This window comes from Nerophis lumbriciformis, linkage group LG09 (genome assembly GCF_033978685.3).
Source record: "Nerophis lumbriciformis linkage group LG09, RoL_Nlum_v2.1, whole genome shotgun sequence".
Lineage (NCBI taxonomy): Eukaryota > Metazoa > Chordata > Actinopteri > Syngnathiformes > Syngnathidae > Nerophis > Nerophis lumbriciformis.
In genome coordinates this window covers 3,366,269-3,393,633 of record NC_084556.2, presented here as the reverse complement: position 1 = coordinate 3,393,633, position 27,365 = coordinate 3,366,269, and the positions used below count along the sequence as shown (strand labels likewise).

General features: G+C 39.7%; 1 protein-coding gene across 1 annotated transcript; it reads right to left on the bottom strand.

Annotated features, from left to right (window-relative positions):
• On the bottom strand, positions 1-25,183 carry LOC133607806 (adapter molecule crk-like). Its single transcript, XM_061962769.2, has 3 exons — positions 24,723-25,183; positions 10,318-10,916; positions 1-1,594 (listed from the first exon to the last, which is right to left on the bottom strand). The coding sequence occupies exons 1-3, from the start codon at positions 24,943-24,945 to the stop codon at positions 1,460-1,462; spliced, it is 957 nt and encodes a 318-aa protein (XP_061818753.2). The 5' UTR covers positions 24,946-25,183; the 3' UTR covers positions 1-1,459.
• Between the last annotated feature and the right edge of the window lie 2,182 nt (positions 25,184-27,365).

Below are 27,365 nucleotides of genomic sequence, written 5' to 3'. Positions count from 1 at the left end.
TAGAGTTCGGAAATCGGTTAAAAAAATATATGGTCTGTTTTCTGCAACATCAAGGTATATATTGACGCTTACATAGGTCTGGTGATAATGTTCCCCTTTAAAAAGGTGCGATGGGATAAATTTGGCTCAACGTTCACTGAAATAAAAATGAAAAGATTTTAAAGCAACACAGCCTGGCTAGTCAGTTGTAGTCTTATGCAAATGTTTCACTGCAAGCAATGCTAGACATGCTGACAAACCCGTTCCAGCTGCATTACACACAGAATCCAACTTGTCGACGTTTTGAAACCATTTGCGAAGCAGAACCTTTACTTTTGTTGTGGTCAGACCGTGACTTCAGTTCATAAGAAGTTAGCTACTCTTAGGACAAGTCGAAAAGATGTTGTCTTAATGCAGTAGCAGTCCGGCCGAACACTTAATAATAATTTAAAAAATGCTGTTTGTTTCAACAATTTAATACGATGAGTATGGCACGGGGGACCAAAATAGTTTTTGTAGTGTGGCCCTTCAAATATGGGCTCACCAGACTCGTAAACTAGCATTTGAACTGGAAGGAAAGTCACCAATTTCTTGTAAAATGTTCGAGACGCCAAGGTTGCGGTCCGTTGACGTTGCACTTTCAAACATTATGACGCAAAAAGTCAACATTTTTCCAAAGGAGAGGCTGTTTAGGTGGCTCCATGGTGCCCCTGCTGGTTAAAGCCAGGCAGTGCACTCCATTCCAACTGCCTTATCAATCATTTCCACACAATTAACGGAATTCTTTCCGACCAATTAATCAACTATTGTGCCCATCTTTAAGCCAAAGGTGTAAACATTTACAGTAGCAAGGGGATTCATACGGCCCCAGTCGTCGCGGTTTACCTGACACATGAAACGTGACGAACTGGGGTGGGGTTGCACTATCCACTTCAACCGCCAGATGGCAGTGGGGTGTTTAATATCTTAAAACGTGTTCTGTGGCAATTCCAACTTTGACCACAGCATCCGTTGCTAGGTAAAGTGGCGCTTTCCATCATTTTCAGCAGACTTCATTGCAAAATGAATACCCCCCCCCCCAGGAATGGAGCTATATGAATCCCTTCCCTACAGTACTTTTGGATTAATGTCGCGGGATTAAAAAAAAAAAAAAACTAACTAAAAACCTGAAAAACCAAAGGGAAAAAAGTCATTATATACCTTATCAATAAAAACACGTACAAAAAGTAATGTTATTGTCTTATTTGGGTTTGACTGACTGAATATTTTCCTGATTTCTCTTCTGGAGTAGCTCAAGTCCGGCGTCCATCATAAAATGTAATTTAAACTCTTTCGACATGCCTTTGCCTCGGCCCCCAGGGGGTCCAGGACAAGTTTAGCTTGTAGATTTGCTTTGTAGTTGTGTGTTGTGTGTGTGCTTCCGGAGATTCCTGTTTTGCTCTTTCTCCACCGAACCCACCGCGACTCGTGAAAGCGTCTCTCAGCTCTCGTCGTCGGGGTGGTGCTGTTCCAACAGTCGGACGTGAGTGAAGGGGAAGTGGCCTCGCTTGCCCTTGCACTCGCCCTCCCACTGGCCGTTCACGTTGATCTTGGTCACTTTCACCATGTCGCCCACCTGTACAATAAAATACAAATTAGATACGAGACGTGCAAACAAACAAATATAGATTTATAATTAACACTTGGATCTAGGGTAAAAGCTGAAGTATGCTCATGTGTCAGATAGTGTGCGGCCCTTCTGAGGGCGTCTTGATTGGTTTATAGCGTTTTCTGCAGGGCTGACGCGTAACTTGTAATTATCTTACAAAACGCTAGAGGGCAATGTTTTCCTGAGTGAGCAACCACAACTCATTAGTCTTCCCTCGCCCCATGGCGCTTTAAATATTCACCACAACGCAGATTTTTTTGAGGAATCATTTCTTTTTTGAAGCATTTTTTAAAAAATAAATAAATAAAAAAAATTATGCATTTTTAAGCATTAAATGACTAAATAAAGAGTGTGCTCAAAATCGATTCACATCAAAACCACAATTTTTATTTATTCAGATTCTATCCATCCATCCATCCATTTTCTACCGCTTATTCTCTTTGGGGTCGCTGGAGCCTATCTCAGCTACAATCGGGCGGAAGGCGGGGTACACCCTGGACAAGTCGCCACCTCATCGCAGGGCCAACACAGATAGACAGACAATATTCACACTCACATCCACACACTAGGGCCAATTTAGTGTTGCCAATCAACTTTAAAAAACATTTCAGCTAATTTTTCTTTATTTTTTTAACAAACAATTTAAACAAAAAAAAACATTAAATTGTTGGCCTTTCAGGTGGATACATTTTTTTATTAGACTAGCCAAGCACTAATAAAGGCGTTTTAATCTGTATCCTCTTGATTGCCTCAGATTTTCTTTCTAAAATTTTTCTTATAACATTCAACAACTACATTTGATATTTTTACTAATACTGACGCTTCTATTAATTTTGGATTTTCCTTTATTTAGTATTGTATTTGTAGGTCTCATTAATTGCTTCTCAATTACATTTCTATCCTAAGTATTGTACGGCTGGGATTGGGTTGGAACTGCGCTATTGTCGTTTATTAGATAGAATAACATTCTGTGATTTTTGCCAATAAAAACTTTAAAATACATATTTTTTTTCTTTTTCTTTTATAGGTAAATATTGTTGATAATAGAGGTAAATTATTGGCATTGTTCATTATCAATAGCGTTATTTCTATTGGTATTTGTATTGCTCCATTTGTAGTGTAATAATGCTCATTGTCATTTCTGTATTATTATTTATTTCGCTAACTGCTTCTTTGCTATCACTTTTACCATCATATTTGTACATGTCGTATTTGTTGATGTTGCTCTATTGTTGTTGTTTTTGTCTCTCTGTCTAATCCCCCTCTTATCCCCACAATTTCCCCCTCTGTCTTCCTTTTTTGCTCTTTCTATCCCCTCCTGCTCCGGCCCGGCTGCATCAAATGATAATGTAAATACATTTAATACAGTCAAATACAAATAAGGCAACAAGAGAAGTATCCTACACTTCTCTTTTGTAAAGTAAATCTGAACAGCCGATATGGGCATCTACATCAACAGGACAAAAAAATAATAATAAAATAAAATACATCTTTAAAATAGACGTCTTTAAGCCAACACTGCACATAGAAGTCATACATCAGCAGCCAAGCGGAGTCTAGTAACCTCTTTTTGAAAATATTTTCTTATAATTTATATACTAAATAATATATTACAAGAATCGTGTTTGATCAAGAATCGAATCGACACCCAAGAATCGGAATCGAATCGTGAGGTGCCCAAATATTCCCACCTCTACTAAATTAAGTAAAAATATCAGTACTACAGTAGCATTGGCCACTAGAGGAAACCAAACCAATCAGAGCACCCCGTTCAGTATCGTGGCCACTCATTGGTTCAGCCTCAGGAAGCATTTCTATATTGGATTAAAATAGTGTAAAGGTGACTAAATAATGTTATTTTGTTGTTGGTAAACAGGTTTTTTATGCTTTGATTTACAATCAATGATTACTACTTTGCGGAAATCCACTTATCATGTCTTGAACCAATTAGAAGTGATAAACAAGGGACGACTGTAGTTGTAAACAATGACCTCTGAAACAACATCCACATTGTTGTTGGAGCTGCAACAACGGTCACTTTAATTGTCCATATTGCTATCACAACCAGAGAAGACGTTCGCTAAGTCGGGATGTGCGACCCCTGAATGAGATGATGCCGACCAAGCACAGCTCTCTGGTCCGGACGCTTCGGCGGTGAGGAGCAAACCGGTGTCAGTCACGCAAGAGAATATTTCAGCCTTAAGAAAATGAACTGATGGGAGTTAACACCAAGGACAACCATAATAATACACTCATTATTGGTTGACTGAGCAACTGAGGCAAAATGAAGTGCACTACTTGTTGAAACCAGCAGAGGCGCTGTTGATTTGTCCCAACCAGTTTTTACAACTGAAGAAAAACATGACTCCAGCAACAGGAAGTTTAGCAAATGTTACCAGAAATAACAAAATACTTGAGAATTATTTATGCCAGGAAATGTAGTCAAAGGGCCATCCGTTGTTTACACTGCAAAAAGTCGGCAATATGGTTTTTCACTAACTTCTTTCAGGACTCTATGAAAGCTCTTTCCTATCTCTACGTTTAAACAACTGGAACACCCAAAAACAGAACAGCAATATGACATTTTCTGCTCAAACTCTACACTCATTCTCACTTTTTTTTAATGCTATGTTCAAGCTGGTTAACTATGACGTCATATGCAACCCAGCTATTGATACATTTTGTATATTACAGATGCGAGAACCAATTCAAAGTATATCAGTATATTCTAGGGTTGTACGGTATACCGGTATTACTATAGTACCGCGGTACTAATAAATCATATTCGGTACTATACCGCCTCTGAAAAGTACCGATCCGCCAAATTTATATTACGTTTATAAACTCAGGAAATACGTCCCTGGACACATGAGGACTTTGAATATGATCAATGTATGATCCTGTAACAACTTGGTATCGGATTGATACCCACATTTGTGGTATCATCCAAAACTAATGTAAAGGATCAAACAACAGAAGAATAAGTGATTATTACATTTTAACAGAAGTGTAGATAGAACATGTTAAAAGAGAAAGTAACCAGATATTAATAGTAAATGAACAAGTAGATTAATAATTCATTTTCTACCACTTGTCCTTAATAATGTTGACAAAATAATAGAATGGAAAATGACACAATATGTTACTGCATAAGTCAGCAGACTAATTAGGAGTCTTTGTTTGTTTACTTACTACTAAAAGACAAGTTGTCTTGTATGTTCACTATTTTATTTAAGGACAAACCTGCAAGAAGTAAGATTTTTTTGTTAAAATAAAACCAATGATGCTATTTTTTGTGGTCCCCTTTACTTAGAAAAGTACCAAAAAGTATCAAAATAATTTTGGTACCGGTACCAAAATATTGGTAACGGGACATCCATCCATTCATCCATTTTCTACCGCTTATTCCCTTCGGGGTCGCGGGGGGCGCTGGAGCCTATCTCAGCTACAATCGGGACAACACTAGTATCCATCCATCCATTTTCTACCGCTTATTCCCTTTGGGGTCGCGGGGGGCGCTGGAGCACAACAACACTAGTATATTCTAAACTATTTGAGAAAAAAACATTATCTTGGCTTTTGTACTGTAGCTAGTTTGTAGTGTTATAACTAATGTACCTCATTATAATTCTTACATTGTCATTACATGTCATGGGCCAAAAGAAAAACTAGTTGCGGGCCGAAAATTGCGCCCGGGCTGCACTTTGGACACTCCTGAACTAAGCTATTCAATTGCACACACCGAAGTATGGGCTGTGCTCTCCTAGAACAAAGTGGAAAATTCGTACACGGACGTGTCACCAACAGGAAGTGAGGCACGCCGTTTTGCCTGTATCATTTGGAAGCACTAATAAAATGGCTCTTAAAAAGCCAAATCAATATTTCATGTTTCCTCTGCCAAGAAAAGTATTTTTTTGCTTTAAAAAAACCTTACTCTGAGGGAGTTGCAAACAGCACCTTCAAGGTATGTAAATAAACTTTTACAAAATATTTCGTATCTGCGTCATAGTCCGGTGCGGCTAATATATGTAAAAATATAAATGCATTCTAAAATTTGGTGGATGCGGCATCCACAGCCCTGAAAATACTGTATTTATCATTTCTGGTGGGCGTTATGGTGTCCCACTCTGTTCAGCGGTCCTTGAAATCATCGTAAAAACACCTCAGTCTCGTATTCCTCTCAGGATAGAACGATCACTCGTTTCTAAGAAAGATAGGCTTGTAGCTTCAATGTGCACAATTTAATATCACAGTTGCTCGCACAGCAATATGTGTTTATGTAAGTTTGTATTGAGGTACCGTATTTTCCGTACTATAAGGCGCACTTAAAATCGTTTTTTCTCTCAAAACTCGACAGTGCGCCTTATAACCTTATAATGTGAGGAATAAGTTTGGTTGAGCTTACCCACCTCAAATCTATTTTATTTGGTACATGGTGTAATGATAAGTGTGACCAGTGGACGGCAGTCAAACATAAGAGATAAGTGTAGGCTGCACTATGATAGCAATATGATTAAAGTAAACAACACCAACATTTTATATGTTCCATTGAAAATAAAGAACATTACACACGGCGCTCAAAAATCTATCAAAATGTTTTAGTACGACTTTGGTAAGCTATGAAGCCACACCGATTGATGTGCTTCAACATAGGAGTATTATTATAGTGTGTGTATAAGGTAAGACATTATCTGCCGTTTTGTTTTGCAATATTATGCAAAAGCAACTTTTCTTACCTTCTGGTACCTGCTGATCTGTATTTGGGATCTGCCTAAATCCTGAAAAATTGCTTGAGTCCGCCTTTGTAGTCTTTTTCTCTATCTTCTTATTATGGGACATTCATCCTCCGCTGTTGCCATTTCTAATATAAAGTAGTGTAAAGTTCTTACTTATATTCGTCAGTAAACTCGCCATGAAAGCGCTAAAACATACCGGTGTAGTGAGTTTACCTTCATTCACCCAAGGAACTTTAGTTATTAGAGAGTTCCGGTCGGACGGTTTTTCACGGAACACATTTCCGGAGTTGTTTCCGGATGAGGAGTTGCTGCTCCGTTATTGATTTAAGTGAAGTCTGAATGTCATTAAAACAGTTAGCTCCTTCTTTTGACACTCCTTCCACTCCCGTCCTTGCACGCTACACCGCTACAACAAAGATGACGGGGAGAAGACGCTGCCGAAGGTGAGCCGCGTAAATAAGACCGAACACAAAACGGCGCATCCGGAAAAGACTGTCAGAAAGCGGCTTTAAAGTGGAACATTATCACAATTTCAGAAGGGTTAAAACCATTAAAAATCAGTTCCCAGTGGCTTATTTTATTTTTTTCAAAATTTTACCCATCACGCAATATCCCTAAAAAAAGCTTCAAAGTGCCTGATTTTAACCATCGTTATATACACCCGTCCATTTTCCTGTGACGTCACATAGTGATGCCAATACAAACAAACATGGCGTATAGAACAGCAAGATATAGCGACATTAGCTCAAATTCAGACTCGGATTTCAGCGGCTTAAGCGATTCAACAGATTACGCATGTATTGAAACGGATGGTTGTAGTGTGGAGGCAGGTAGCGAAAACGAAATTGAAGAAGAAACTGAAGCTATTGAGCCATATCCGTTTGAACCGTATGCAAGCGAAACCGACGAAAACGACACGACAGCCAGCGACACGGGAGAAAGCGAGGACGAATTCGGCGATCGCCTTCTAACCAACGATTGGTATGTGTTTGTTTGGCATTAAAGGAAACTAACAACTATGAACTAGGTTTACAGCATATGAAATACATTTGGCAACAAATGCACTTTGAGAGTGCAGACAGCCCATTTCAGGCGTGCTAAGAACATATATTTTTCCACGATTTCAGCACTCAGGTTAACCATACCTAAATAGACACAAAATACTGCATTACACAAGACTACTCGAATGATTGAAAAAAATAAATGTTTTTAAGCTAAATTATTGGTAAACACAGTTTATGTATAATAATTTACGTAAAACCGCGAGTAATGAATAAAGTTTTCATCAATTAACATATTCTGTAGACATACCCTCATCCGCTCTCTTTTCCTGAAAGCTGATCTGTCCAGTTTTGGAGTTGATGTCAGCATCTGCTTTGAATGTCGCAGGATACCCACACATTCTTGCCATCTCTGTCGTAGCATAGCTTTCGTCGGTAAAGTGTGCGGAACAAACGACTGACCATTTCGTCGGCTTTCCCCATACCCTCGTATTTTGAACAAATTTCGTCCAATTTCTTGCCACTTTCGCATCTTTGGGCCACTGGTGCAACTTGAATCCGTCCCTGTTCGTGTTGTTACACCCTCCGACAACACACCGACGAAAGTGAGAAAATGGCGGATTGCTTCCCGATGTGACGTCATCGCTCCGAGAGCGAATAATAGAAAGGCGTTTAATTCGCCAAAATTCACCCATTTGGAGTTCGGAAATCGGTTAGAAAAATATATGGTCTTTTTTCTGCAACATCAAGGTATATATTGACGCTTACATAGGTCTGGTGATAATGTTCCCCTTTAAGATGATCTGTAAAACATTTTGACCAAAGAACCACCATGACATGTTATGTAGACCACAAGGAAGTGTTTTACATTTAGAAAAAAAAAGGAAAAAAAAGACTCCTTTAATGCGCTCTATAATCCGGTGCGCCTTACATATGGAAAAAGATCAAAAATAGACCATTCATTGGGAGTGCGCTTTATAATCCAGTGCGCCCTATGGTCCGGAAAATATGGTATGTCTTTTCTTAAAGGGAAAAGACGTTAATGTCTCCTAGTCCGTGCAAGTGTAGTTATCAAACAGGGTTTTTCTACCATTTTTATTTAAAACGGTATTACTAATCGTCATGAGTTTTACCACGGTTATCATTAACACTGTTTATCGTTGCATCCCTAGCTGCAAGATTATTTGCTTAAAGGATAATATGCTACTAATAGGCCTTTGTCTGTTGAGCTGCAAGATGCAGTAAATCTACATGTCATAATGGGAGAAGTGTTTATAGCTACCGTATTTTCCGCACTATAAGGCGCACCTAAAAACCACAAATTTTCTCAAAAGCTGACAGTGCGCCTTATAACCCGGTGCGCTTTATATATGGATAAATATTAAGATTCATTTTCATAAAGTTTCGGTCTCGCAACTTCGGTAAACAGCCGCCATCTTTTTTCCCCGTAGAAGAAGCGCGCGGTGCATGCTGGGATATGTGACGTTTCATTTCCATTTGTGTGTTTATGTAAAGACCCCAAAATGGCTCCTATTAAGTGTGTTGTCTGTCTAATTATAAATAATGCAGACGAGGCGTGTTAACTGAGTTCTCAACGGTTACTCACAGCGTGCTCATAACCACATTCTAACTCCCAGCATACAACAACGCTTCTCAGGGCTACCGCGCATGCTCGTCACTATCGTTGCATGCTGGGTAGTGTAGTTGTTATATTTGCTAGCTCATAACATCACATTAAGAGACACGCTTACGCGCTTAATTCAATACTCGCCGTCATTCCGGGTGGATTGACAAAAGACCTCCAGCCGCTACATATTGGTGTCAACAGGGCATTCGAAGCTAGGCTACTAACTGCGTGGGAACAGTGGATGACAGAAGGCGAACACACCTTCACTAAGACAGGGAGACAGCGCCAGACGACGCCAACATCACCTTCACTAAGACAGGGAGACAGCGCCAGACGACGCCAACATCTGCCAGTGGATCGTAAATGCCTGGGCAGATATTTCGGTCACAACTGTGGTCCAAGCTTTCCAGAAGGCAGGATTCACAGAACTGCTGGACAACAGCGACACTGACTCCGATAACTTCGACGAGGCGGAGCCGGCCATTTTGGATCCCACATTCGCCCAACTTTTCAATTCGGACACGAAGGAGAATAATTCGAGGGATTTATGAATGAAGAATAACTTCAGAAAGTGAGCGTTATGTTTATTTTGTGTGTTGTGACATTAACGTTCGAGCAACATTATGTTGCTATTGCTCTGCACTATTTTGAATTTTACTATGTTTGTGATTGCACATTTGCGTACATTTTGGGAGTGAACAGAGTTGTTAGAACGCTGGTTTTTAATATATTATTAAAGTTTGACTGACCTATCTGACTGTTTTTTGGACATTCCTTTAGCGCAGTTAGATGCGGCTTACAACACCGGGCGGCTTATAGGTGGACAAAGTTTTGAAATATGCCGTTCATTGAAGGCGCGGCTTTTAACCCGGGGCGCCTTATGGTGCGGAAAATACGGTACATGCTTATAAGTGTTTAGTTGTATTATAACACTGCCAATGTGAGCAAAGGACTACAGAGAAGACTGTATCAAAACCAACATACTGTATCATACTAAAGTAAAAGTGTGTGAGGAAAAGGCCAGAACGAGGAACAAAACCTACGTTCCCAGAATGCACTGCTGCTGCACAATGAGACACTCCCGTCACTGAAAACGGGCTACAATGTACAGAGTGTTGCTTTTTGTGAGCTTATGTGCTGGTCAGTGGGTTACTGTGTGTGGCTGTCAGCTCACATTTGTAAAAAGGCACTTTGTGCGAGTGCACACACGCGCAAGTCGGCCATTAACAAGCAACACAATCCCAGCTGACACAACAACAACAAGGACAGGAAGAGAATGGAGGAGACAGAGGCAGTGAAAAAAGTGTGGAGTGGAAGTGCTACTACCTCCAGAGCGAGCGCCGTCTTGTCGTAGGCGTTGGGCACTCTTTTCTGTACGGCCCGGGCGTAAACGGGCCCGTTCTGTAGGTTGGGAAGCTGGGTGCTGACCACGGGCTGGGCGTACTGGCCCGGGTCACCCAGAGCGTTGCCTGGCGAGGCCCCCGTTTCGTCCGCGCTAGCCACCGCAGCGACAACCCCTTGTCCCATCCCTACAAAAGAGGCACACAGGGCAGCGGCGGTGGGCGAGGCGGGCCGGTACTTCTCCACGTAGGGTACGGGAATCATCCCGGCGCGGCCCTCCTGGTTGGCGGCGTTCCACCACTGCTCCTCTGGCTTTTCCAGCACGCGCAGGATGTCGCCCTTGCGGAAGGGCAGGTCCTCGTCGTCGTTGCCCAAGAAGTCAAAGAGCGCCCGGACAAACTCCGCCTCCTCGGGCTGCTGAGGTGCGCCGGCGGGGGAGGCACTGACGAATGCAGAGTTCTTACATTTGCTGATGGGTTCTATGAGGGTGGTGGTGTCCAGGTAGTGGATCTTGTAAAACTCCAGCAGGGACGGCAGGGCGTCAAACTCCTGATCCCCGATCCGAAACCGTGGAGAAGCCAAACCTGGAAAAGGAAATATTAAGCCCAGTGCAAACGTTTGGATAATTGTTGTTAAATGATCTGTCATCACAAGACAATAAATCATCTCGTCTACTTTTTGTTTTGCTTTCCAAGTGGCTTTTTTCATGTGACAAAATCGCAGTTGTTGAAATATATATATATATATATATATAAAAAAAAGCAATAAAAATATATATTAAAAAAAGCAATAATTTAAGGGTACGCTAGGATCGCGTGATATAAATAATATACATTTGGCTGACAATAGAGCTTTTAGTACAATCGTTATATCATGACAATTAGAGATGTCCGATAATTGCTTTTTTGCCGATATCTGATATTCCGATATTGTCCAACTCTTAATTACCGATTCCGATATCAACCGATACCGATATATACAGTCGTGGAATTAACACAATATTATGCCTAATTTTGTTGTGATGCCCCGCTGGATGCATTAAACAATGTAACAAGGTTTTCCAAAATAAATCAACTCAAGTTATGGAAAAAAATGCCTACATGGCACTGCCATATTTATTATTGAAGTCACAAAGTGCATTTTTTTTTTTTAACATGCCTCAAAACAGCAGCTTGGAATTTGGGACATGCTCTCCCTGAGAGAGCATGAGGAGGTTGAGGTGGGCGGGGTTGAGGTGGGGGGGGGTAGGGAGTAGCGGGGGGGGGTGCATATTTTAACGTCCCGGAAGAGTTAGTGCTGCAAGGGGTTCTGGGTATTTGTTCTGTTGTGTTTATGTTGTGTTACGGTGCGGATGTTCTCCCGAAATGTGTTTGTCATTCTTGTTTGGTGTGGGTTCACAGTGTGGCGCATATTTGTAAAAGTGTTAAAGTTGTTTATAGGAACACCCTCAGTGTGACCTGTATGGCTGTTGACCAAGTATGGCCTTGCATTCACTTGTGTGTGTGAAAAGCCGTAGATATTATGTGACTGGGTCGGCATGCAAAGGAAGTGCCTTTAAGGTTTATTGGCGCTCTGTACTTCTCCCTACGTCCGTGTACACAGCGGCGTTTTAAACAGTCATAAATTTGACTTTTTGATACCGATAATTTTGAAACCGATACCGATCATTTCCGATATTACATTTTAAAGCATTTATCGGCCGATAATATCGACAGTCCGATATTATCGGACATCCCTAATGACAGTGCATGTCGATGACATATTCTAGCGGTGTCCTGGAAATTTAGCAACAAACGTAGCATCCTCACTGGCGGCTAATGTCCCTCCACAGTGCAAAGCCACTTCTAAGTAGGGATGTATATCAAGCACGAGGGCTGGGTGATATGGACGAAAAAGTACATCTCGATATATTTTTACTTAAACTCGATATACGTATATCTCGATAAATTTTTCGGTGAAAGAATACATATAAAGATATTAATTTTTGAGCGAGATTCAGTGAAATTTAAATGAATGACAACTGTACTGTAAACAGTCAGTGGCACTTTTATGAACCCAGTTGGTCAAGGTGGGTAATAACAGCACAGAAAAAAAAAACAGTTTAAGTAGTATAGAATTACATAACATAAATAAAACAGAAAAATATTATTTCTACGTAAAATAATATAACATAGCTGTGCAAATAACACAAAATGTACCAAACAAATACATTTGTAGGCAGGCACTTTGTGATTTCCCTTCCTGGTTCGACGACCCGCCCTATTTTACCTCTGATTGGCCTGTCCCTAACCAATCGTGACTCATCATAGTAAACAACCAACCAATCATGGATATTCTTATACGTGCAAGCACGTCTTGGAAGTAGGAAGGGTAGGTGTTTAGTAGCCCATGGAGGGGAAGCGGGGGAGAACAAGGAACACAAGAAATAAGCGGTGTTTGGTCATTTTAACGTGAAATAAATTATATCGATATTACGATATTTTCTTAATTCATATCTTGTTTAAAAATATATCGATATATCTTACAAACTCGATATATCGCCCAGCCTTATCAAGCACCGGTATTTTTAGGTACCGGTTTCTAATTGGGTCGGTCCAAGCGGACCGTTAAAATTCTGGACTAATGATACTGCCATAGGTACATTTGACCGTCGTAATTTATACATGTGCCACTGCAAAGCATAAAAAAAAGACACGGCGGAACAGCCAATCGGGAGTCAAACTTTCAACGCCCCACTTCCGGTTACATGGTACGAGAAAGTAAACAGAATCAGATTTACGCAGAATCAGATTTACGCATCATTGGAATCGCGGATTGACTCCAACCATCCATCCATTTTTTACCGCTTGTCCCTTTTTTGGGGTCGCTGGAGCCTATCTCAGCTGCATTCGGGCGGTAGGCGGGGGTACACCCTGGATAAGTCGCCACCTCATCACAGGGCCAACACAGATAGACAGACAACATTCAATGTTTGCTAAAAAACAAATCTAAAAGCAGAAAGTTGCGGAAATTGGCGTATTGCTGTTATTGAGAGGAAAGGGGGATACCATGTTTACCATGCACTTGACAAACACTCACCTCCATGGAGTCGTGCCAGCCAGGGGCCAGCTCTCTATACACGGAAGCCCTGCAAGGTGCACCCTTCTGGGGCCGTTTTTTGTGCCTGCCTACGGGACACCTCAAACTACCAAACTAACTCAAATACAGAGCCAAACATTTCCCAAATGACTTGTACGTGTCAGGTGATATGTTTCTTTTGCAAATATGACTAGCGTATTTTTTCGGATTATAAATCGCAGTTTTTTTTCATAGTTTGGGGGTGCGATTTATACTCTGGAGCGAACGACTTATGTGTGAAATTATTAACACATTACCGTAAAATATCAAATAATATTGCAACTTTTCTGGATGTCATTGGACGGATCGAAAAAGCATGGGCTTCAGTGACAACCGATAACCATCCTGTCCAGATTCAGAAAGGCTGGAATAATTGGAACTGCAACTGACGATGACGCTGACGTAAGCGATGTACCGATAGAAGAGGAAGCGGCGCATTGTCTACCTTTGGAGTTGGCAGAGTTGTTCAGAAGCGACACCGAGGAAGAAGATTTCATGGGATTTAGCGATTAGGAGTGACAGATTGTTTGGTAAACGTATAGCATGTTCTATATGTTATAGTTATTTGAATGACTCTTACCATAATATGTTACGTTAACATACCAGTTGGTTATTTATGCCTCATATAACGTACACTTATTCAGCCTGTTGTTCAATATTCTTTATTTATTTTAAATTGCCTTTCAAATGTCTATTCTTGGTGTTGGTTTCTATCAAATAAGTTTCCCCCAAAAATGCGACTTATACTCTAGAGCGACTTATATGTTTTTTTCCTTCTTTATTATGCATTTTCGGCCGGTGCGATTTATACTCCGGAGCAATTTATAATCCGAAAAATACGGTACATATTTTACACTATAAAGCAGTGTAAAAAACACCTGTTACTACTGGAGCCAGTTGTAGACGCGACCAGCTAACAAACATCTTCATTGGTAAGTTGATAACGTGACAGCTTCTAATACTTTAGTTGGAGCACCAGTGTTGAAATACTAAGTGATGTGTCTTTCTTTCACTTGGAAACATGTAAACTCAAATGTATTGGTACATTGTTATTGTGCTTTTTTAAATTTAATTTCTTCTTTTATTCACTTGAAAAAGTTAACAAAACCTTGTACTAATCTCTATTTTGTTTGTAGCACAGATCCTATAACTGGCAGGTTAAAAACAATGTAAAAAATGTGATATTAATGGAGATCGGATGATTTCAAATTTTTTGCCATATCGCCCAGCTCTAAAGGACCGTATAATCAGCTTGGAATAATCACAAATAAGGAAGCAACACCACACAAAAGTTTGTAACACAATAATATCCTCTGCAAAATACCCTCAAAATCCAGTGTCTAACGGTCCAGTAATCCACAGGCCAATTAATAATCCACTCAAAAAAGGGAAAAATTGAAGTAAGATAATAATCCATGAAGTTGTTCAGACGCAAGATAGCATCCGCTGACAGGTTTCTATTCACCGTCTGACGGCAACCCATTGTGCCGCGTTTGCGTGGCATCAAAACACACAATAGAAACAAAGTGATGGATCTGAGTGGTCTTTACAAGATGATGACATAACTGCATTGCACCTTGACTTGTTTAAGACTCAAAAAGCAGGTGTTGATAAAAGACTTCCCTGCTGTGAGATGTTACATGATGTCGACCTCTTGTGCCAATAAAATGTGTAATAAAAATGCATTTTTTTATCAGCTTTATTTACACCGATAAGAGTATGATAAATATTGATATCGATAAGAGTATTGTACCGATAAAATCCAAACGATATACACACCTACTTCTAAGTCAGTAATCTTTGTCGCCATGGCAGCAAATAAGCTACGTTTCTTACAGGTATCATTCCGGTAGGATGAGGAATAGCTAAACATGCTACACTACACACCGTAGGAGGATATGCTAACCGCTAACAGCAAGCGAGAGCTCTTGAATGTAAACAAGGTGGGCGAATTGATACAAATACTGACAGTAACGATACGAAGTAGTATAGTATCAGGTCAATACCACAGTGGTTAGATTGATATTTTTATTATCAAAAAATCATTTGACATTTTTGTTATTTCTTTGCAAAGGAAATAAATCCCTGGACACAGGACGACTTTAAGGGCAAATTTAAAAGGATTTAAAGCAGAGCTAACAGTAGTTCAACATTATGAAAATGTATTGATAGTGTTATGCCGCCATACTGTGTTTTTAGCGGATTATAATCGGTTGTAATTCAATGATCTTGAAAATTTTAAGTAACAGCATTGGTATGACCAATACTGCCCCTGTAACTACTTGGTATTACATTTGTAGTATTGCCTAAAACTAATGTTAAGTATCCAAACAACAGAAGAATAAGTGCTTAGTACAATTTAAAGCAAGTGTAGACAGAACCATTTTCCAACAGAAAGTAACCATATCTCAACAGTAAATTAGCAAGTAGATTAGTAATAGTTTTGAGAAAATAATACCGGAAATTATGTGTTCCTGCTAATGATCCATTTTGAAATGCTTCTATTACCATTTACATACTAATAATATATTGTGATACATATCCTTATCGTAGGAGGCTGCAATACATATTGCGATGCAGATTTTAGGTCATATCGCCCAACCCTAGTGCACATGACTGAAAACGACACTATCTATTAAACCCTAAAATAATACATGAAAGATGCCTGACACCAGTCAAAAGTGACTGTAGCGACAACAAAGCATGCTGGGAAACGCTTACTTCTCAGATGCATGTTCTCATTGCTCAGAAAATACACGAAAAATGCTAGGAGTGCATGACGACGACCGGCCCAATTATTGATAACATGATATTTTTTCATTATTTAAATCGTCACACCAATAATTTGGAAAAAAAACAAAAAACAACCTTCAATCAGGCGAGATCACCCATACTGTGCTGTATGTACCACCTAATGAGCAGCAACATAACAATATTAGGGCTGCAACTAACAACTAATTTCATAATCGATTAATCTGTCGATTATTACTTCGATTAATCGATTAATAATCGGATAAAAGAGACAAACTACATTTCTATCCTTTCCAGTATTTTATTGGAAAAAAAACAGCTTACTGGCACCATACTTATTTTGATTATTGTTTCTCAGCTGTTTGTAAATGTTGCAGTTTATAAATAAAGGTTTATAAAAAAAATAATTATATATAAATTAAAAAAAAAAAAAAGTAGCCTCTGCGCATGCGCATAGCATAGATCCAACGAATCGATGACTAAATTAATCGCCAACTATTTTTATAATCGATTTTAATCGATTAGTTGTTGCAGCCCTAAACAATATACATAAATATTTCTGAATTAAGTTCATCTTTATTGCTAGTTAGGACTTACCTAAAAATATGACATGCTCAATTTAAAAATGGATGGCTAAATGTTGAATATATGTACGCTTCATAATCCGATTTGTCAACTATTTGCTAAAAACAGTAGATGATGACTAATCAACCATCAAAATAGTCGGCAGCAATAAATTGGGGACTGAGGAGCATAACCATGCAGCCTCTGAAACTAAGACACAGCAATGGGCTTTAGCTAACAATAGCATATGTGTTTATCTTTGTCTAACACACACAGGTACTAAAATAGTACCTTGTTGTACTGTTGTTTTGCAGACGGGAAAGCGACAAATTATCGCAGATGGCGTTGCGTCAAACCAAGTATGTGCCAAGCAGTGTGGAAAAAGGGGCATCCAATACGTAAACGTGGTAGAAATCTGCTAAAATAGAACACAGCGGAAGAAAACCAGATAAACATGGATGTTCTTGAGGAAGCTTGATTTCCTTCAGAGTTTTAAACAACTCAATCAATTTCAAAACCAATTTTATCTGAGGAGACTGAGGGTGGGATGAAAATGGCCCGCTTTAGTAAACTGGAGGCTGTAGGTGAGACATGGCTACTTGCTTTAGCTAACATTGGGATTTATTTGAGTGTGCGTTGGATAAATAGGCACTATAAAAGCCGTGTTTTTCCTTTAGGAAAACGTAGTACTAGGTGCTGTGTAAAGCTACTACAGGACACACCCCAGGAAGGGCAAAGGTTTTGTAATAAAAAAGCATATTGGTAGAAGAGCTGGAAGCAGGGCTGTGAGTGTTCTGACATTCCACAGAGGCCAATCTGTGCAGTCATCCCCCGGTTGTGACAGCAGTCTGCCTGGTTCCATTTTTTTAAAAGCCTGCAGCATCCATTAGTAACAAGCAGTCATTCCATGTCACATCACTACCACTGTAAACCCCATCCCGAAAACACTCACTCACTTAAATCTGTGCAAAACTTAATGAAGTCTGGTTAACAGCTTAGGTTTAGAGCAGTGGTTCTTACGATCGAACCCTAGGGGTTCGGTGAGTCGGCCTCAGGGGTTCATGCACGGTTCCTTTTGTGCACCAGTAAAAAAAAACATAACTTTGTCTTGAATTTGAAAAAAAAAAATAACATTTTATTTTTCACTAAAGAAGGGTTCGGTGAATGCACATATGAAACTGGTGGGGTTCGGTACCTCCAACAAGGTTAAGAACCACTGGCAGTGGTTCTTAACCTGGGTTCGATCGAACACTAGGGGTTCGGTGAGTCGGCCTCAGGGGTTTGGCGGAGCCTCCGCCGGTGAGGTCAAGACACACCCAACTCATCGTGTAAATAAAAACTTCTCCCTATCGGTGTATTATGGATACCCCCAAACAATTTTCCCTCTGATTTGCAGGTGTGTAATTTGTTGTGAGTTCAGGCACTGTGTTTGTGTTGTTCTTTGAACAAGGTGATGTTCATGCACGGTTCATTTTGTGCACCAGTAAAAAACATAACCGTCTTGAATTTGAAAAAAAAAAAAAACATTTTATTTTTCACTAAAGAAGGGTTCGGTGAATGCACATATGAAACTGGTGGGGTTCGGTACCTCCAACAAGGTTAAGAACCACTAGTTTAGAGCTAGTAGGGGAAACCGTTAACCAAACTCCATTCAGAAATGTTTTAATTTAGCGCCTGCTTTAGCTTGATCAAAACCTAAACACATCTCCAAAATGATTATTTACGACTTGTGTTATTTAAGTTTAATTAAAGCGTGCGGGGCGTTACTAAAGAATATAAATATAACAATCAACTCGTTTTTCTGTCATGCTACAAAAAAGGTATCTAATGCTTAAACCAAAAATAAACACAAGGCGAGTGCCGCGAAGAAAAGGCATTGAAGCTTAAGGATGGCTATGCAAAACGAAACTAAAACTGAACTGGGTGCAAAATAAACAAAAACAGAATGCTGGACGACAGCAAAGACTTACAGCGCGTGGAGCAGACGACGTCCACAAAGTACATCCGTACATGACAATCAACACCAAAATAGGAGCGCGAGACAAGAACTAAAACACTACACACAGGAAAACACCAACAAACTCAAAATAAGTCACGGCTTGATGTGACAGGTGGTGACAGTAGACCTACTTTGAGACAAGAGTTATAGTGATGCATGGGTGGTTATGGTTTGAATTCATAGCCAACCATTGCGAGAACTACTTTTTGCTGTCAATATCGGCTGCTGAGTTTAATTTTTTAATGTTTTCTGCTGGTGGTGAAAAAAAAAGTGCCTTGGCTCAGAAAAGGTCGAAAAACACTGTAGTAGGGGAAGCCATTAACCAAACTCCATTCAGAAATGTTTTAATTTAGCGCCTGCTTTAGCTTGATCAAAACCTAAACACATCTCCAACATAATTATTTACGACTTGTGTTATTTAAGTTTAATTAAAGCGTGCGGGGCGCTACTAAAGAATATAAATATTACAATCCATGTAGTAAACACTCGTTTTTCTGTCATGCTACAAAAAAGGTATCTAATGTTAAACCAAAAATAAACAAAAGGCGAGTGCCGCTAAGAAAAGGCATTGAAGCTTAAGGATGGCTATACAAAACAAAACTAAAACTGAACTTGGTGCAAAATAAACAAAAACAGAATGCTGGACGACAGCAAAGACTTACAGCGCGTGGAGCAGACGACGTCCACAAAGTACATCCGTACATGACAATCAACACCAAAATAGGAGCGCGAGACAAGAACTAAAACACTACACACAGGAAAACACCAACAAACTCAAAATAAGTCACGGCTTGATGTGACAGGTGGTGACAGTAGACTTACTTTGAGACAAGAGTTATAGTGATGCATGGGTGGTTATGGTTTGAATTCATAGCCAACCATTGCGAGAACTACTTTTTGCTGTCAATATCGGCTGCTGAGTTTAATTTTTTAATGTTTTCTGCTGGTGGTGGGAAAAAAAGTGCCTTGGCTCAGAAAAGGTCGAAAAACACTGTAGTAGGGGAAGCCATTAACCAAACTCCATTCAGAAATGTTTTAATTTAGCGCCTGCTTTAGCTTGATCAAAACCTAAACACATCTCCAACATAATTATTTACGACTTGTGTTATTTAAGTTTAATTAAAGCGTGCGGGGCGTTACTAAAGAATATAAATATTACAATCAATGTAGTAAACACTCGTTTTTCTGTCATGCTACAAAAATGTATCTAATGCTTAAACCAAACATAAACAAAAGGCGAGTGCCGCTAAGAAAAGGCATTGAAGCTTAAGGATGGCTATGCAAAACGAAACTAAAACTGAACTGGCTCCAAAGTAAACAAAAACAGAATGCTGGACGACAGCAAAGACTTACAGCGCGTGGAGCAGACGGCGTCCACAAAGTACATCCGTACATGACAATCAACACCAAAATAGGAGCGCGAGACCAGAACTAAAACACTACACAAAGGAAAACAGCAAAATACTCAAAATAAGTTACGGCGTGACAATACACCTACATTGAGACAAGAGCTATAGTGATGCATGGTTGGTTATGGTTTAAAGTCATATCCAACAATTGCGAGAACGACTTTTTCCTGTCAATATCAGCTGTTGAGTTTAAATTTTTAATGTTTTCTGCTGGTGGTGAAAAAAAAAGTGCCTTGGCTCAGAAAAGGTCGAAAAACACTGTAGTAGGGGAAGCCATTAACCAAACTCCATTCAGAAATGTTTTAATTTAGCGCCTGCTTTAGCTTGATCAAAAACCTAAACATAATTCCAACATAATTATTTACGACTCGTATTAGTTAAGTTTAATTAAAGCGTGCGGGGCGTTACTAAAGAATATAAATATTACAATCAATGTAGTAAACACTCGTTTTTCTGTCATGCTACAAAAAGGTATCTAATGCTTAAACCAAAAATAAACAAAAGGCGAGTGCCGCTAAGAAAAGGCATTGAAGCTTAAGGGTGGCTATGCAAAACGAAACTAAAACTGAACTGGTTGCAAAGTAAACAAAAACAGAATGCTGAACGACAGCAAAGACTTACAGCGCGTGGAGCAGACGGCGTCCACAAAGTACATCCGTACATGACATCCATCCATCCATCCATTTTCTACCGCTTATTCCCTTTTGACAATCAACACCAAATTAGGAGCGCGAGACAAGAACTAAAACACTACACAAAGGAAAACAGCAAAATACTCAAAATAAGTTACGGCGTGACAATACACCTACTTTGAGACAAGAGCTATAGGCATGGTTGGTTATGGTTTAAAGTCATATCCAACAATTGCGAGAACGACTTTTTACTGTCAATATTGGCTGCTGAGTTTAATTTTTTTTATGTTTTCTGCTGGTGGTGAAAAAAAAAGTGCCTTGGCTCAGAAAAGGTTGAAAAACACTGTAGTAGGGGAAGCTGTTAACCAATCTCCATTCAGAAATGTTTTAATTTAGCGCCTGCTTTAGCTTGATCAAAAACCTAAACATAATTCCAACATAATTATTTACGACTCGAGTTAGTTAAGTTTGATTAAAGCGTGCGGGGGCGTTACTAAAGAATATAAATATTACAATCAATGTAGTAAACACTCGTTTTTCTGTCATGCTACAAAAAGGTATCTAATGCTTAAACCAAACATAAACAAAAGGCGAGTGCCGCTAAGAAAAGGCATTGAAGCTTAAGGATGGCTATGCAAAACGAAACTAAAACTGAACTGGCTCCAAAGTAAACAAAAACAGAATGCTGGACGACAGCAAAGACTTACAGCGCGTGGAGCAGACAGCGTCCACAAAGTACATCCGTACATGACAATCAACACCAAAATAGGAGCGCGAGACCAGAGCTAAAACACTACACAAAGGAAAACAGCAAAATACTCAAAATAAGTTACGGCGTGACAATACACCTACTTTGAGACAAGAGCTATAGTGATGCATGGTTGGTTATGGTTTAAAGTCATATCCAACAATTGCGAGAACGACTTTTTACTGTCAATATCGGCTGCTGAGTTAAAAATGTTTATGTTTTTTGCTGGTGGTCCTTCGGATTTTTTCAATGAAAAAAATGTGCCTTGGCTCAGAAAAGGTTGAAAAACATTGTAGTAGGGGAAGCTGTTAACCAAACTCCATTTAGAAATGTTTTAATTTAGCGCCTGCTTTAGTTTGATCATAAACCTAAACATAATTCCAACATAATTATTTACGACTCGTGTTAGTTAAGTTCACCCTGTATGACCATAAATTATGGGGTTCCCCAGGGATCCATCTTGGGGCCTCTCCTTTTTATCCTATACATAAATGATTTTGTAAACTCCTTCGAAACTTTTCATAAAATAATTTTTGCTGACGATACAAATTTGTTTACCTCACACAGGAGCCTACACCATCTACAAGTAACTGTCAATTCAGAGCTTGTGAAAGTAGATTCCTGGTTCAAATGCAATAAGCTCTCACTTAATGTAAATAAAACAAATTTTATTCTATTTCGTTCTAATAAAAACCGGACAAATACTGAGCACTGCCATATCAACATCAATGGGCAGGAAATACAGAGAGTGAACTCCACAAAATTCCTGGGGGTCATCATTGACGAATACCTCAATTTCAAATGTCACATTAGCCATCTGTTAAACAAATTATCCAAATATGTTGGCCTGTTCTTTCACCTTCGTCATTATCTTCCTCTTTATGCTCTACTCACACTATATAAAACTCTCTTTGAACCACATCTAAACTACTGTAATGTCATCTGGTGTAACACCTTCCCTACCTACCTCCACAAATTAGAATCTATGCAAAAGAAAATTATACGGGCCCTGTCATGGTCCAAGTTTAATGCCCCCACTCGACATCTATTCCATAATTATCATCTCTTAAGACTGACAGAGTTCAATATTTATCAAAATGCTTGTTTAACCTATCAAGTCATTTACAGGCTGAATTTAAGGCTCTGTAGCTTGGTTCCTATCTACCATCCCCAGCATGCCCACAACACTCGTAACTTAGATTTGATATCAGGGAAACATCGTTTACTGGATTGTACCGCTCGAAGTGTTGTATGCAGGGGACCAAAGATTTGGAACCGGCTTAATGAGAACCTCAAGATGCTGTATCCATTCTCCAACTTCAAAAATAAACTAAAAACATATCTATTAACCACCTATATTTAATGCCTCATGTAGGGTAGACTACTGTTGGGTTTTGCATGGTTGAATGAATGTATGTATGTATGTGTATTAGAGATGCGCGGTTTGCGGACACAACCGCGGAGTCCGCGGATTATCCGCGGATCGGCCGGATGAAATTAAAAACAATAAGATTTTATCCGCTCGCGGGTCGGGCGGATTAATTAGATTTTTTTTTTTTTTTTTTTTTTTTTGCGGGTGGCAGTTAAACCAATTGGGAAATATATATACATAGTTAAATGTTGTTACCCACATACGAAAAACGAGCAGGCACCTGCAGCATATGCCACAACAGAAGAAAAAAAAAGAAAAGAGATGGACACTTTTACGGAGCGGAGAAGGGACGCCTCGCCGGGGTCCGGGACCGAGGCCCCTTCCCCCGAGAGGGCCCCACCGGGAGCCGTAGCTGAGGCGATCCGCGAGAAGGGCCCGACGCACGTCCAGGGTCACTACCGCGCCCACCGCACCGACACCCCGCCTCGTCCGCTTTCGCAGTGCGCTCACGAAAGGGGTGGGGCTCACCCTGGTTGATATAGAGAGCAGGACGGTGGCCATGGAATTTCATTTAAGGTTTGTGATAAACCATCAAACTCATTCGTTAAAAGGACTCTATAGTAATATAAAGCAAATTTTTCTGGACATTATCATGCAAGAAAAGTTTATTTTTGGGATCGCGATCACCGCGTAATGATTTTTAAAGGTTGCATTACATTATTAACTGTCCCATGTGATCAGCCAGTGCGATTGGAAGTCCATGCTCAATTATTGCCTCCGTAAATAAAACTTCGGCATTTATCACATCCAAAGAATCTGTTTGGGCGACGAAAAACGTTGAAAGTTTTCCACTTGTATCGCCGCTAGCAACGGCATTAGACTTGTGTTTTTTTGTCCCAACGTGGTCTTTTACATCGCTAATTCCTCCGTGTCCGATCGAAAAATCTTGTCTGCACAAGGTGCAATTCGCGTAGTTTTCACCCTTTTTTTTTTTTTTTTTAATTAATATTAGATATATAACAACGGGCGGATGGCGGGCGGGTGCAGTTCTGATCAAACGTTACATCGGGTGGATGGCGGATGGTTGACGACTTTCTGACGCGGTTGCGGATGAAATAAATTGTCTATCCGCGCATCTCTAATGTGTATGCTTGCTTTAGTACTATTATCTTGTGTTAATCATATAGCGTTGTTTTTTGTTTTGTTGTTGTACTTGCTACCATGTTCCATCATTCCATGTATATTCCATCATTTCATGTATATTCTATCCTCTGGACCCCCTGTCAAAAGCTTCTTCTAGCTTATTTGGGGGACCCTTTCACGTACCAACATCTTTAAATGATGATATTTTACTACTATTGTATTTGTTATATGGTATTGTGAATAAAACTTGAACATGTGTAAAGTTTGATTAAAGCGTGCGGGGGTGTTGCTAAAGAATATAAATATTACAATCAATGTAGTAAACACTGTTTTTTGCTGTCATGCTACATGAATGGTGCACACGCTAGCTGGTGCACCACTTACAACTTTCCATTGAGGTTAAGTACTAAATGACCTGTGCCAGAGTTGCAACAACAGATTTATGCAAGTACCTGATGGGTTGCAAAGTTAAAGTGGGGAAAACGCTGCCTAAAGGGTGGAATTCTACTTTGCACTATGGCGGTTTTGTGCACAGGGTGAAGGCGGAGCAGGGAGGGGGTTACTCAGCCTTAGCAAAGGAAGTCGGACGGCATTCTTTAAAAAGTGTTACTTTGCATAAAAGGGAAACGTGTTAGGGGAGAAGACGTGTAATTACCTGAGTTGGAGAGTCGATTATTATTAGCGATGCTGTTGATGATGTAATGGGACACTTTGGAGTTCTCCGACACGGACAGCACGTAGTCCCCATGGCTGGTGATCGAGTCCCTCACCAGGAACACGCCATGCCGCTGCCCTTGTAGGAGAGACACGGCTTCCTGGCGGCGGAGCCTCCCCCAGAACCAACTCCCCCGGTCCTCGGCGTCAAAATGACCCGCCATGGCTGAACGATTCCCGCCCGAGGCTTGAGGCCTCTCCTTAGCCGCAACTCATACAAAAACTTTGGGTCGGTGACTTTCCAACCCCCGAATATATATGAAAAAAAAAAAGTGTAATATATCGGCTTGAGGCGGTTTTTCACGAACAACGTCGAGGCGCCGAGGGTTTCTATGTTGTCGTAGCCCAGTCAAACATTCATAGACAAGTGTTTTTGGTCATTAAATGACGCCGGAATCCCAGAATAATCTCCGGGACTGAAATGGCGGATCTGGGGGAAAAGTTGACCTCATCTACCGGAAGGGATGCCTGGTCAATGGGAAGAGGTGCGTTCAAGACCCGCGGCGACCGTCGGAAAAACGACAAACGGATTTCAAACTTAACTTTGAAAATAGTGCTCATATTTTTAGTAGTTCGTTAGTATTGAGGATACAGAATATGTTTTGGACACTAAGCTTATGTAATTTATTTTAAAATTCAGTCAAAAAGCAGTGCATAATTTACTTTTCGGTACTCAAGATTGAAGCTACATTCGCTATAACCGTGTTACAAAAAAGATCAGTTAGAATAATACATCATGTTGGATATAGAGAACACACAAACCCTTTATTTATTAAGTCAGAAATATTAAAGTTTGGTGATTTGGTAAAATTGCAAACAGCTAAAATGATGTACAAAGCAAACTATAACCTGCTACCAAAGAATGTACAACAATTCTTCTCAACTAAAGAGGAGAAATATAACCTTAGAGGAAAAAATAATTTAAAACATTTATATTATTAGTGATTCCCAGAGCCCAAAAAAAGTCTGCGGGCTATAGAGCGTTTTCTATTGGGGCTCCAGTACTATGGAATGCCCTCCCGGTAACAATTAGAGATGCTACCTCAGTAGAAGCATTTAAGTCCCATCTTAAAACTCATTTGTATACTCTAGCCTTTAAATAGCCCCCCTGTTAGACCAGTTGATCTGCCGTTTCTTTTCTTTTCTCCTCTGCTCCCCTTTTCCTTGAGGGGGGGGGCACAGGTCCGGTGGCCATGGATGAAGTGCTGGCTGTCCAGAGTCGGGACCCGGGGTGGACCGCTCGCCTGTGCATCGGCTGGGAACATCTCTGCGCTGCTGACCCGTCTCCGCTCGGGATGGTGTCCTGCTGGCCCCACTATGGACTGGACTCTTACTATTATGTTGGATCCACTATGGACTGGACTCTCACAATATTATGTCAGACCCACTCGACATCCATTGCTTTCGGTCTCCCCTAGAGGGGGGGGGGGGTTACCCACATATGCGGTCCTCTCCAAGGTTTCTCATAGTCATTCACATCGACGTCCCACTGGGGTGAGTTTTTCCTTGCCCGTATGTGGGCTTTGTACCGAGGATGTCGTTGTGGCTTGTGCAGCCCTTTGAGACACTTGTGATTTAGGGCTATATAAATAAAGATTGATTGATTAAAGATTGATTGATATGCACGTACAACACTTAAAACTTTTAGCATATCAGTATGTGGAATTAAATTATGGAATGGATTAAGTAAAGAAGTTAAGAATTGTACTGATATGATCCAGTTTAAGAGGTTGTTCAAAATAATAGTGCTTACAGAGTACAAAAAAGAAGAATTATGAGAAATACTTTCAACCTTATTGAAAATAAGATATTCTTCATCTCAGTATGTTAATAATGACTGAATTAATTAATTAATTACATATTACAAAACTGTTGTATACTAATTCATAGATGTTATTTTATTATATAAAAAGGTCAGTAAATGATTCTGTATATTTGTAAACGCTTGAAGTGGGAAAGGGGTAGGATTAAATAAGCTTTGCTTCTTCCTACTCCTTTTCGGGCATGATGTAAAATGAAATGATATGAAATTGTGTGATGTATTATGATGTAAGTGTGTTCATGTTCCAAATAAACTAAAGAAAGAAAAGAAAGAAGAAAGAAGCAGCCAATGTATGGAGGTTAATATGTGTCTTTATTACAAAAGCGTTTTTTTTTTTACACTGAGTTTATGTAATTAAATATTTTACATTAAAGTATGCTGATAATTTCAAATTGGAATTAATTTTTTTTTTTTTAATAAAAAATGTGTGTGTTTAAAATACAGTGTTTGAAATTTTGTGTAAAAAAAATAATTTTATAAAAATGAAGTGCAGAAAATTCAGTGTATAAAAATCGAGTGCATAATCAATGCTTCAGAACTCAAGACTCACTTTTGATCAATTAAGACTGAAGCTAATTTATTTAACTGAATTTGATGTGTTCGAATTGTTTTACATCAAACTTTGCTGACAAGTTCGTTGAATAAAAATGTGTGAGCAAAAGGTATGTTTTGTATTGAAATTCAGTATATAAAAAAATGACAGTGCAGAAATATTTTGTTGCTTTAAAACTTTCAGTGAATTAAGACGAAAGCACCTCATTG

What these genes read in the sequence shown, in the direction of transcription:
- LOC133607806 (XM_061962769.2), bottom strand. Translation starts at nt 24,945, where the DNA reads ATGGCGGGTCATTTTGACGCCGAGGACCGGGGGAGTTGGTTCTGGGGG. An exon ending in TAATCGACTCTCCAACTCAG is followed by an intron (nt 10,917 to 24,722) that starts GTAATTACACGT and finishes TTCCTTTTCCAG; the next exon opens with GTTTGGCTTCTCCACGGTTT. An exon ending in AGACGGCGCTCGCTCTGGAG is followed by an intron (nt 1,595 to 10,317) that starts GTAGTAGCACTT and finishes TTTATTGTACAG; the next exon opens with GTGGGCGACATGGTGAAAGT.